Here is a 12,479-nt window from a genome sequence, read left to right on the forward strand (position 1 = left end):
GTCCCAAGGGTTCTGTCCACGTGGGTCACCACTGACACCCTGTCTCCTCAAGAGAGAGCAAAACGGTCCCCCTGGAAGAGAGGGGGAAGCAGCTCCTTATCCTGGTCCTGAGGGAATCTGTCACCAACAGGACCCTAAGACTGCTGCACTTACCCTAGCCTGACACCGCAGCAGGGTGAGCGCTGGCCTGGGACAGGCCTCCAAGCTACCCTAATGTCAGGTTCCCCACGGGGCCGGAACCCAGGCAGGATGGCGGCCAACCAACCGCGGATCCTCAGGCTTCTGGGAGTGCTGGCCCCTGCAGGGTGTGTTGGAGCCCCACTGCAGTGGTGCACCTGGGCACCTGGGGATGTCATTCTGGCTCACTGAACCCTGAGCTTCAGGGAAAGTGTCCCAAAACAGGTGAAAAGGGCTTTGGCTCTGCCCAGCTTAGGTGCTGGGGAGGCTGGACTCTGGCTGGTGGGTGTGAGGCCAGCCCGGTGCCTTCAACTGGCCTGGCCCCCTTGCAGGGAGTGCAGTGGCTGGAGGTGGAATCCAGGCCATCACCATTCACAGCCGAGGCCCTGCACCATGGAGCCACTTCCCCAGCCCATTCACAACCGTCGAGAGGATGGGAATCAAGTAGGGGTGAAAAGGGGAGTTTAGACAAAACAGCACCCCTCGGCCCAGGTGAGGTGGCAGGAGAGTCTCACCACCACCAAAGCCCACAGCTGTCTGCCCAGGAGCCCTCCAGTGGGAGGGCTGGGGCACATCAGGAGGCAAGGGGAAGCTCAAAAGGGCCCACCCTCCAGCAGAGTCCAGGACATCCTAGGGCACATCTTCAGAGACAGTCTCATGGAAAGGGGAGGGAGCTGCAGACAGCAGGGTTTGGGAGTAGAGGCCTGGGGTAGCCCCACTCCAATCCCTGCATCTAGGAGCAAGAGGGTTCCTCCCCGGTTCAACTGGGAACGAGGGGGCATGGCAGCCCCTTCCTCGGGCTCTCCCTCCCCATCCCAGGCTCCTACCTGGCCCCCCAGCCCAGCTCTGCCCCTTACCCCAGTTCCTAGCATGTAGCTAGACTCAGGAAGCACAGTTGGCCTTCACCTTGGGTGGAGAAATGACAGCCTAGTGTCCTTCCCCAAGCCCCTCCACTCAGGCACCCTTACAAACCCACCCCAACAATACACAGATCTTTAGGGCCAGGCCAGCTGAGGGCAGGGGGCTGGCCTCACACCCACCAGCCAGAGTCCAGCCTCCCCAGCACCCAAGCTGGGCAGAGCCAAAGCCCTATTCACCTATTTTGGGACACTTTCTCTGAAGCTCAGGGTTCAGTGAGCCAGAATGACCATCCCCAGGTGCCCAGTGCTGGACACAGCCCTCTCCTCAGTGTTGTTCCAATGGGGCCTCTTATCACAACAGGTGCTGCGATTTCCCAACTTTTTTTTTTTTTTTAAAGAGTGAGAGAGGAGAGAGAGAATTTTTAATATTTATTTTTTAGTTCTCGGTGGACACAACATCTTTGTTGGTATGTGGTGCTGAGGATCGAACCCGGGCCACACGCACGCCAGGCGAGCGCGCTACCGCTTGAGCCACATCCCCAGCCCTGCGATTTCCCAACTGACTGGGGCCCCAACTGGCTGGACCGAGGTCCCCGAGCTCTGGAGATCAGAGGGGGCCTGTTGAAGACACTGATGCCCACCTCTGCACCAGAGCCTGGTTTCCCCTCCAGGTGGAAACCCCACTACTGAGCTAATGAGTGGGGGCAGCACCAGGGTCCCACAGCATCCAGTGGAGGTGAGTCAGATGCAGAAGGCCTCTGCCCAGAATTAGCCATGGCCCTTCCACCCTTCTCTGGCCCAAAGGCAAGCCTGCGGCTGAGAGCCACTTGGGGAACCCTTCTCTCAGAGGCCCCACAAAAGCTCCTCACCAGCTAACTTCGATGTCCTGGGCTCCTGGCTCAGGACAAAGCCAAGCTGTGGCGAAGGGCTGCCAAGGGAGGCTCATGGGCTCCACCAGGTAGGGTGTAGCCAAGGGAGTCCTAGGAAGGCAGAGGGAGGTGGGGAGGGGCAGGGCTGGGCAGGGGCACTGCTGGACTGGGGCCTGAGGCATCAGTGCACCCCAACCAGGCAGACGTAAGACCTGCTCTAGACCTGCAGCACCCCAACTGTGGTCCCCCCACCCAAGGGGCTATGCGCAAGTCCTAGACTGACTACTGGGAAGGTGACCCAAGGCAGCTGAGGGGCCAGATGTCTAGTGCCGGGGCTGGAGAGGCTGCGTGCTCGGACAGGATCAGGGGACTGTGCTTCCATGGAGAGCTGTGCCACTGCTGCCTGGTGGGCACTTGCCTGGGCAAAGTGAGATGGCACCAGGCCAGGCCACTCTGCAGCTGGGCGTAGAAGAACCTGGAGAGGACCCTCAGGAAACCAGTCACAGGCCACCAAAGAGGACTGCAGCCCACACCACGAAGACTCAAAGTCAGACGAGTTTATTCAGAAAAGGCCTTGCTTGGCACCACACTGAGAAAAGGACCCTCTGGGACCCTGGAGGGTTTATTTACAAACACGGGGGCTCAGAGGAAGAGCAGGGAGAACGCAGTGAGGTAAGGAGGGTTCTGAAGGCTGGGGCCTTCCCTGAGGGCGGGGCCTCGGTCCATCCAGTGGCCACTGCAGTGACCACCAGGGAGAGGCCAGCACTGCTGGGCACTGAGAAGAGCCAGCAACAGGGCTCCTGGGACCCAGACTCGCCCTGCAGCAGGGCTGGGCAGGGCCAAGACGCCCACAGGCTCCCCGTTCCTAAGGCTTTCCGTTTCCAGGTTTGGCAGAAGGTTCGGTCCCGGCTGCCTCCCCCACCCCATCCACAGGGGTCCCTGTGGTGGCAGGCCCTGGGCCCTCTGGCGGGCTCCCACGGGCACTCTGCTCGGGCCCCACCTGGCTTTCTGGTTCTCCCTCCACCTCGCCTCCACCCTCTTGGGCCCTGAAGCACTGAGATGGGGTGGGGGCAGGCATCTGGGTGCTGCTGCTGACCACTGCTTCGTCCCCAGCACCCTCCTCCACCTTCCTCCGCTTCCTCACCTCATCGGCCACCCTGGCTCCTGGAGGCTGGGGGCAGGGCTGCTCGGTCTCCCCCAGGTCCTGGCTGCCCTGGCTGCCCTGGCTGAGGGCACACCCCTCCAGGTTCTGAGCTATTTTCTCCACCTCGGAGGGGCCTGAGGGGCCTGGCTCCCCTGGGGCCTGCTCCTTCCGGTTTGCCTCCAACTTCCTCTTCTTGCTCTCTTTGGGACTTGGGGGCTCAGCCTCATTCCCTTGGCCCCCCTCCAGGGTTTCCGCATCCTGGTGCTTCACACTCAGTGGCTGGGGAACCTCAGCTGACACCCTGTCCCCACCAGGGTCCCTCTCCTGCCCACAGGTCTGATCCTGGGTGCCAGCCTCCTGGAGGGAGTCCCCAGGGCCCTCGTCCCCCTCTGCCTGCCTGGGGGCCACCAGTGGCTGGAGTGTGGCACGGGGCCTAAACCGCTGCAGCTTGTCGCGTGGCCCCCAGACGAACTTGCAGCGAGGCTGGAAGTGCTCCCAGGCGAAGTGCACGAGCTCCCGGCGCTGGCGCCGGCAGCGCACAGCAAACAGGAAGTAGTCCAGGGCACTCTGGCGCACGCCGGGCAGCTCGCAGCGCACCAGCGTCTCTTCCAGGAAGAAGCGTGCCAGTGGGGCCTGGTAGTGCTCCAGGCCCAGCTCGCCCAGAGACTTGAGGATGCGCGTGATGCGCAGGTTGTTGTGGCTGCGCCTGCGAGAGGGGAGGGGTGAGTGAGCTCAGCTGGCGCCTCCAGGAGGACTCACACCCATGGGGAGCGTCCACTGAGGGCAGTGCCTCCATCAGTGGACTCACGTGGGGGGGTGCTGGCTGGAGGAGGGCAGAGGGGGATGGTGCCACCTACAGATTGTCCCTGACCTGCTTCCCCACGGGGCTGACACCTCCCAGGCAAAGGAAGCCCTTCCTTTACGTCCTCACCACCTGACCGGGTGGGCACCATGCCTCCCCGTAGGCCCCTCACACCTGCCTGGAACCCAGTGTCCTGACCTGAGGCTCGCCCGCTCCTCACCAGTTCAGGTTCTGGAAGCGACTGTGGTAGTTCTGTGCTCGGCACACAGCACCCGTGTCCCGGTCTTTGAGCTGGATCCCGTAGAAGCCCAGCATGAGCTCATAGGCCCGGACGAGCCGCTCCCTGACCTCCTTGGAGCTTTTGAATGCCTGGAAAACACCCCCAAGGGAGCTCAGGAGGCCGTTCCTGGGCCTCTGTCGGGCTGTGTGGGATGGCCATGGACACCAGGCGGGCAGACGCCTCCTGGGTCATGACTCAGCCTTTTAAGGCAGAAGGACAGCAGGCACATTAATGCAGCTCCTCCCTGGACAGAACCAGATTCCCAGAGCCGGGGGAAGGCTGCCTCCTCTCCGATCCTGCCCTGGCACCAAGGTGCTCCTCCTGCTCAGGCCCTTCCCCCAACTCCCTAGCAGGCAGCGGACAGCCTGAGAGATTTCTAGATGCTACAGGAGCCCATGCAGGAAGATGACCATTCTGGAAGGCAGAGCGTGGGACGCAGGTTCTCTGGGCCTCTGCATCTCCCAGCAGCCCTCCAGGTGGCATCCAGCACCTGGTATCAGATGGGACCTCTCTAGCAGGGGCACAGGAGCTCACCTGGACCTCCTTGAGTGTGAGGGGCTTGGCGTGCCAGTTCACTCCCGGTTCCCTCAGAGGAAACAGCCTGTGAAGACAGGGAGAGCGCAGGCCCTTTAATGACCAGGGCCAGACTTCCAAGACCTCAGGCTCAAGCTTGTTGGGTGGCCTGGGGCAGTGTACTACCCTCTCTGGGCTTGCTGCTTAACTCTAGGAGGGTGGTGGCCTCCCGTAGTTCACAAAGTAAAGGGTCAAGGGTAGAAAAGGAGGGTTTAGCACAGGTGAGTGTGACTGGCCAGAGCTCAGCATGCATGCCTGGTGGCCTGCGGGCAATCCACGGAAGGCTGCCTTGTCCCCCTGCTCAGGCTGGGGCCAGGGCTCTACTTCCTGCTGCTCATCCTCCTTTGCTTCCCTTCACTGATGCCCATGATGCCCCTCATGCAGGAGACCCCCTGGAGCTGCCCAGAAGGCTGACCTCAAGCAGAGGCACACTGTCTTCAGGGCAGTCATGGCCTCCAAGAGCACCACACATTTCTGCCCAAGCCTGACCTAGAGCCTCACCATGGCCTGAGTCAGGCACAGCCCAGCCCCACCTGCCCCTGGGGGCTCAGGCCTGGTGCCAAGGCTGCAGCCCCCGGCAGGTGAGCAGGCAGGCCATTTCCCACCCCACGCCCCAGCTTGTGTGTATCCCCTCCTGTCTCCTGGGGCCACCGTGTTCCCAACCACAGAGGTGCTGAGACCTAAAGAGCCAACAGACCGTGGACAGGCTGGAGTCTCCCCTTTGTGGCACTGGCCCCTGCAGTATCCGCTGATGCCCACCCAAGCGTGTGCAGGCCCCATCCTGCGGTGTGGATGTGGGCTTCTGGGAAGGACTCTACTAAGTGCACACGAGAAGGCAGCAAGTGGCCCAGGACCCAGGCTCCCTCCCCGTCCGCCCTCCTGCTCCTCCCTACCGGCTCACCACTGGATGTAGGAGTGATTGTCCTCGAGGAGATCATAGTTGTCCCTCCAGTTCTGAAGAATGTCTTCAATGAAACATCCTGGGAACCCCATGGGGCCAAGTCAGCAGTGGGGACAAAACCCTGACAGGGCTTAGGGACAGAGTGCTGCCAATTCAGGCCCCCAATTCTTTAAGACCATCAAGGGCTTTGGGCTCAAGGTACTCAGCCGCTCTGCAGTGTGGAAGCAGGACCCTCAGTGTGACTGAGGACAAACTCAGCAGAGGCCTGGGAGGCCCCTCTGGGGAACCTGTGGTCCAGACTCAGACCCATTTCTGCCAAAGGGGTGCCTCACTCAGAGCCTGGCCTGTGAACCCTGGTACTCACTCTGTCCTCAAACAAAACCCCAGCAGAACCCAACCCTGGGGCACAGTCCAGAGCAGGTGGCCCGGGTCTGTGAGGCCAGACAGTAAACACCCCAGGCTGGGGGGCCACACGGTCTCCACTTAAGCAGGCTGTTTCCTGCTCCAGAGAGAAAGCAGCTGCATAACGAATGGGCACGGGTAGGTTCCAGTAAGACTCGATGACAAACTTAGATTTCAAGTCAACTGTACATCACAAAATATCACCCTACTTTTTATGACACCACGTAGAACAGTAAGACCATCGGCTCGTTAGTCCACCTGTTGCCTTGAGCAGCTGCAGCAGAGACCATGTGGTGGGGAAGCCTCCAATGTTCCTCTGGGACCCTTTACACAGCCCCCCAACCTGGACCCCTCTGGCCGCCTCCAGGGGGCTCTGTGGAGCTCTCTGAAAGCAGGGCAGCTGAGCGGGTGTGTACCGTTTGGCAGGAAGCGGATCTCATTTTTGTAGAAACTCAGGTTGGGCATGTCACCGTTGCAGTCTCGTTCCACCAAATCCTGAAGGGCAGAGAGAGGGCACGGCTGGGGCCTCATCAAAAATACGCTGCCTCTGAGGGCCCTCAGTCCAGTGCATCTGCAAACCTGCAGGCCTCCGGAGGCTGCCGTGAGGCCCTGAGCCCAGTCGGGGCTCCTCTGCAGGTGAGGAGAGGCTTGGAGGACAGGGTCTCCTCGCCTCCCACTCATGTGGGCAGGAACTGAGGACAATGCTCCTACCCCCACCCCCAGGAAGGCTTCTAACACCCTCCCCAGGAGCCCCCCACCAGACCACACACTTGCATTAGGAGGCCAGAACTGCTACCCAATTCTACAGCTGGGGTGCTGAGGCTCAGAGCGGGGGAAGCATGTTCCCCTCACACCACGATTAGAACTCACACCAGGTCTGTGCTCTGGACCATGAGGGGCACAACCCAGAATCCAGGCCCAGGTTTTGAGCAAGACAGGGGACATTCTGTCTGGCAGGTGCTAATGGGTCGTGTGTATGGGCCAGTGCATGGGTGCTACAGGGAACGCAGGGGGCTGCGGGTACCTACCGGGTAGTGGTGCCGGTACCTGCGCATGTCCTGCATGGCTCTCCAGTTGCGGGACCCTGTGATCCTGGACTGGGAAGAGACGGCATGGGATGAGCCCCCCTGGAAGAAGCCCCAGGGAGCCCACTCTGGCAAGGCCATGTGGCCTGAGCCAGCTCTGGTGAGCTGGCTTGAAGGGGAGTGGTCACTTGTCACAGTTCTTCCCTCCAATCCCCCACCCTGGATTTCCGAGGGTTCCCAGTGGGTAGATGTGGACCCAGTGAAGTACCCCTCCCCACAGAGTCAGACAGCTGGAGCTGAGGCCTGCTCCTATTCCTGCTCCCCTTGGGAGACTCTGGGCCTCCACCTCAGGGACATGTGCACTCCCAAGGGGTGTGGCCACGATGCCTTCCTGTCCCCAAGCCACAGCTCCGACTCTTCCCCCAAGGTTTACTGGCTCTCCTCAACCCACTGTACTTGCCCTTACATTGTGCTTTAAGTTGACCTCAGGCTGTGTCCCCAGTGGCAGCCATCTTGCCACCTACAGCCCGAGGAGGGGACTCAGGCCCTCTGACCACATGTGAGAAATAAGCAACAAAGGCCTGTCCCCACTAACTCCAGTCTTCCTTGGTCAGCGACCATAGAGAGGACAGGCCCTGTGCCCCCTGTCAGAAGGCTGCTTTCAGCAACATGTGGCCCTCTCAGCCTCACACTCTGCACCACTTTTTCTGCATGCCACGCACCCAGGGGTCCAGGACAGATGGGAGGCAACTGGTCACAAGGATGCTGGGAAACAGCCTTGACCCCACTGTGTTACGAGGTGGGAGCAGGGGGTGGGCTGTGTCCAGCTGGGTAGGGTGAGGGCTGGTGCAACCCACAAGGCACAGGTTGTCCTGACCTGGGAAACAACTGGCTCAAGGGATGGGGAAGCACTGAGAGGCGCAGGAGGCCAGGTTCCCAAATATCGGCTCAGAGCTCATCACCCCCTGCCCCAACTTGATAGGACTCCAGCCAAGGTATGGCGTTGCAGCTGCTAATTTCAAACCAGGGCCAGCTGGTTTGATAAGGTTCTCTTGCCAGGGAAGGGCCAGTAGACAGAAACAGAAACTCCCAGGAGTTGGCCGCCCCTGTGCTTTCCCACTTCCTGCTGGTCAACAAGATGCACACAGCTCAGAGCAGGGCCAGCCTAGTCAGGGTTGAGGGGCTCTGCAGGGGAAGGAAGGAAACGGTCCAGGCAGGAGGCAAAAGGGAAAAGATGGGAGATCATGGGCACCTCACAGGGCCAAGGTGCCGGAGCACTGCTCAGGATGGCGGCTTGAGCCACAGCGGACACTCATGTCATCTCACGTCAGAGCCGGCTGGTTGGCACACTGCCCTGAGACCCTGACCCCACCTCCTGCAGCACTTAGGCCCTGTGCAGGTGTGCTGAAGGCCAGAGGGCGCGGAAGGCTTCCAGGTAGGCCTGGGAGCCCTCCAGGTTCCGGGGCCACTGTCCCTGACCACTCCAGGGCACTGAGATAAACTGGAAACCAGGGCTCACTGCCACGGGGAGAATCTGAAGCCCGTTTTCTGGGCCCTCCACATCTGGAACGATGACGAGGCTCTGTACAGAACGGATAACCGCTGGCAACAAAAGTAGCCCGGGAGTCACAAGCACGGTGGCAACAAAAGTAACGAGTGGCTGACAGCCGCCTGGCCGCGGCGGGTCCAGAGGGCAGCTCCCGGGTCCGCGGTGCCCCAGCTCAGCCGAGGGCGAGCCGGGACGCTGCGCCCGCGGGGCGGACGGCGGGGAGCCCACCGCCCCGGCCAGAGGCCGGCGAGGCCGAGGGGCCAGAGGCGGGCGGTCAGGATCAGCCGCGGCCACCGGACGGGGCTGGCCTGCGCCCAAGGCGCCGCGAGGCGCCCACCCACGCCGCCCCGGGCCGCTGCTCTGACGTCACCCACGCACGGTCCCCGCTCGAGCCGCGGCTCTGACATCACCACGCACCGCTCTGACGCCACCCACGCACCGGCCGACTCCGGGGGCGGCCCCGGCGGGGCGGCGGGGCCTGGGGTCCCCGGCTGCGGCGCGGCGGAGCGCGGCCCGGCCTCCCCGCCTCCCGCACCTGGAGCGCGCCGGCCCGCGGCCCCTCCGCGTCCTCGTCCTCGTCCCCCGCGTCCGCCTCGCCCGCCTCGCCCGCCTGGCCGTCCTCGCCGCCCTCCGCGTCCTCGTCCTCCTCCCAGGTGGAGTCGCAGTCCGGGTCGTCCATACTGGGGCCGCGGGACCCGCTCGCGGCGGAAGCGAAAGTGAAAGCGGAGGAAGCGCGGGGGCGGGGCGGGGGCGGCCGCAGGCCCCGCCCGTGTGGCCCCGCCCGTGTGGCCCCGCCCGCGCCGCGCGCCGCGGAGCGTCCCTGCGGGGACAGCGACCCCCGGAGGATGCTGCCGCTCCGGGAGCCCCTGCCCCCGGGTGTCCCCACGGAGGACGCCTGCCTCCGCGGAGGAAGGAGCCACCCGTGGAGATGTCTCCCAGATGATTGTACCCAGAGGGCGCCCTTCGAGCAGCCACCATGTATTCCATCATGTCCACCCTGAAGGATGACCCTACGGAGATGTCCCCCAGAAGGACAACGCCCACCCCCAGAAGAGGCTTCAGGATGACCCCCTTTAGGTCTCACCTCCCTAGGGGACGCCTGACTCCAGAGAATCCCTCTCCTGAGACTATCCCTTCCGCCCAGAGAAGTCCCTCCAGAGGCTGTCCTCTGAAGGATGCCCTCTGATCGGTGCTCCGTGCCCCGCCACCGGGTCTGGAGTCCCTGTGATCCTGCTAGCTGTGGTCAGGCGAGGGGTGGGGGCGCTGGGCTCCGGAGGCTGCTGGCCGGTGCCTGCGCCCTCCACTGGCAGCACAGGACAGCCTAGTAATCTTCTTCAAAGCCCTCACTCTATCTGCAGGTGACGCCCCAGGGAATGCCACATGATATTGGGAGTGACGTCCCAACGCTGTTGCCACCCGGTCAGTTGTGGGAAGTCACAGGTACCACACTTAGGTGGAGGGACCACACAGTCTTGAAAGCCAGGAGACAGAGGTTACTGGGGTCAGCCTAAGGATGGTGCAACCTCGGCTGACCCGAATAAAATGCCTCCTTAGGAATCTGGGGGACCGCTGGTGGCTGGAGGTAGGTGTGCCTTTACACATTGGCTGTCCCAACTGCTGGGACTGGGGCCAGCTGACAGGACTTTGGTGCCTGTGGGGGACAGGTGAGAGTGAGGAAGTGAATTCAGTCTTCCCATCTCAGTCATGAGCATTCTTATTAAGGACCTCTGGTGCTGGCCCCTAGTCCCTGCTGACCTTTATTAACCTGGGGAACAATCTCTCCTGGCTGAGCATGTGTCCATGTGACACTCTTCCTAAGAAGACAGTACTGAACCCTGAAGCTACAGAGCTCTGGATATTTCTGCAGATTGTCTCACCGTGCAGCCAGGGCAGGGTTACTGTGAATGTGTGAGCAAGCAGCCCAGGGCTTCTGGTGGGGCGGACCCACTGCAGACTGGGAACATGGTCCTGCTTGTTATGTGATGTACAGCTGGGTTCTGTTATAACTCCAGGGTAGGCAGGGCAGTCTTTGGTGGGGCACTAATGGCTGCTGGTAAAGCTTTCAGGGTTTGATCTGGGACACCTGGATGAGCAGGCATGCCAAGCCAAGGGACAGTGTCCCACTGCTGCCTGCTGCCAGAGCAAGAACCTGGCTACAGAGCCATATGCCCAGAAAGAGTTGTTTTTAAGATATTGTGCAACTTCTCTTTTGCACACACAGCCACCATGAGTTTTCCTTTGGTTTTGTGTAGTTTGTGCAGAGCTCATCTTTAGAGAGCCATGAGATGGCATTGTGTCTTCCCTGAGCATCTTCTGCAGTCAGCTGTCACCCAGTGGGGCTCAGTTTTCCAGACGGCTTTGCTGCCCTTGGTGGGAGCTGAGCAGTGGCACATCTTGCTCTGTCATGCTGGAGAGGACATTTTTGCAAGTAGTGTTGTTTATGGCTCTGCCTTGCCGGAGTTTGAGGAACAGTGGAACTAACTGTGGCTTCCCTGTTGTCCCTGGACCAGTCTGGGAGAGGTGACACCACACCCAGCCGAACAGTCCTTACTGACTCCCTGCACACTGGTGACACCTGAGGGAACATTTGTCCCCCCCAGGAAAGGTGCCTGGAGGTCAGGCGTGCTTGGCACACAGTGTGTCTGCTGAGCTGTCCATCTTAGCATGGACAGGCTTTGCAAATGAGTGGATCACAGTGCAGGACTTTGTGCTGTGAATTCCACCTGGTCATTCTTACATGCAGCAGGAGCTCCTGTGAGCTGTAAGGGCTGAAGAACCAGGTAGGGCCACTGGGGCTGTGGGGTGACGCCTGCTCCTGAGGGGCAGCACGAGGCGGAGGCTGACCTGTTGACCAGGCTCTCCAGTGCATGCTGAAGTCCTGAAGACGCAGCTTTAGGTGGGGTTTCTGACAGTGGTCCTTGCTGGAGAGGGGCCTCCTTCCTGGTCATCCCTCAGGGTGACTGTCTGCTTCCCTTTCCCATGCTAGTTCTGGACTCAAAAGAGCCAGGATCCAGCAACAGGACCAGCACAAATGGGCACTGAGTGAAGGTTGACCTGGAAGGAGAGAGCACATGGAGGTGGGTGGGCACTTGGGTGAAGAGAGACCTTACTCTTCCCTCTGTGGGGTTTGCGGTGTGTGGGGGTGCTCCTGAGGCTGGCCCCCAACTGTCTACAGTGCTGACCTCTGTCTTGACACTGCACAGGCCAAGGTCTTGAGTGTCAGGGTGAGCAAGGAGTCTACTGTGCTGGGACCTCATCTTAAATGGGGCAAAACTCCGTCCTTGGCTCCCACCCATGGGGCAGGATAGTACGGACAAGGGCATAGACCAGCCCAGGCTCTGCAGCTGGTCTAACCTGGGCATGTGGAAGGGAAGGCTGTGAGACCAGCTCGTTTGTCCCCACAAGATATTCTTTCTGTGCAAGGAAACTGGATCCAGTCATATTTTACAGGTACCCAACTGCCCCACCCAGAAGTGACTGGGTTTGGTGTGATCAACTTGGACTCCATGCTGCGCCTCTTGTCACCCAGTACACTGCAGATTGCTCGGCTTTACATTGGTATTGAGATGCTGAGGTGCATGTGTGTGTAGGCTGGTCTCCTACCACACCTCCTCATGCCCAATGGCTGGAGTGTGCTTTGTGAAGAACAATCATTATCAGCAGTCTAAGGTCACACGCCAGAGAGCAGTTTGGCAGGTGTCAGAGCTGTATGTCTCTCTGGATGTGACACATGTTCAAGAAAGTAACCTCTCTGGACCGTTACTGTTTGTACATTGTATCAAGTGATGTTAACAAGTTGTTTAAGTGTGCTCTTCAGTTAGAAATCTTGGAAAAATAAAACTTCCTATTGCAGAAAAAGCTAACCTCTTTTGGTGATTGAAACCACACAACTCCAGG

At 60.7% G+C, this 12,479-nt stretch overlaps 1 protein-coding gene across 2 annotated transcripts; it reads right to left on the bottom strand.

Annotated features, from left to right (window-relative positions):
* Positions 1 to 2,448: 2,448 nt before the first annotated feature.
* On the bottom strand, positions 2,449 to 9,800 carry OGFR (opioid growth factor receptor). Of its 2 annotated transcripts, none has more exons than XM_081292178.1 (7): positions 9,667 to 9,800; positions 7,037 to 7,105; positions 6,425 to 6,503; positions 5,607 to 5,685; positions 4,667 to 4,733; positions 4,073 to 4,221; positions 2,449 to 3,756 (listed from the first exon to the last, which is right to left on the bottom strand). In XM_081292178.1, exons 2-7 carry the CDS (start codon positions 7,070 to 7,072, stop codon positions 2,772 to 2,774), a joined length of 1,395 nt encoding a protein of 464 aa, XP_081148304.1. In that variant the 5' UTR covers positions 7,073 to 7,105; positions 9,667 to 9,800; the 3' UTR covers positions 2,449 to 2,771. The 2 variants fall into 2 exon arrangements, with proteins under 2 accessions (XP_081148304.1, XP_081148303.1); XM_081292177.1 differs by lacking the exon at positions 9,667 to 9,800 and adding an exon at positions 9,118 to 9,364.
* Between the last annotated feature and the right edge of the window lie 2,679 nt (positions 9,801 to 12,479).

The sequence above is a fragment of the Spermophilus citellus genome (assembly GCF_964194105.1).
Source record: "Spermophilus citellus genome assembly, chromosome: 4".
NCBI classification, from domain to species: Eukaryota; Metazoa; Chordata; class Mammalia; order Rodentia; family Sciuridae; genus Spermophilus; species Spermophilus citellus.

Excerpts from the sequence above, each read along its gene's own strand:
- OGFR (XM_081292177.1), bottom strand. The coding sequence starts at position 9,261 with ATGGACGACCCGGACTGCGACTCCACCTGGGAGGAGGACGAGGACGCG. Across the intron at positions 4,734-5,606 it reads AATCACTCCTACATCCAGTG|GCTGTTTCCTCTGAGGGAAC; the intron begins GTGAGCCGGTAG and ends CTGTCTTCACAG. Across the intron at positions 3,757-4,072 it reads CGCTTCCAGAACCTGAACTG|GCGCAGCCACAACAACCTGC; the intron begins GTGAGGAGCGGG and ends CCCCTCTCGCAG.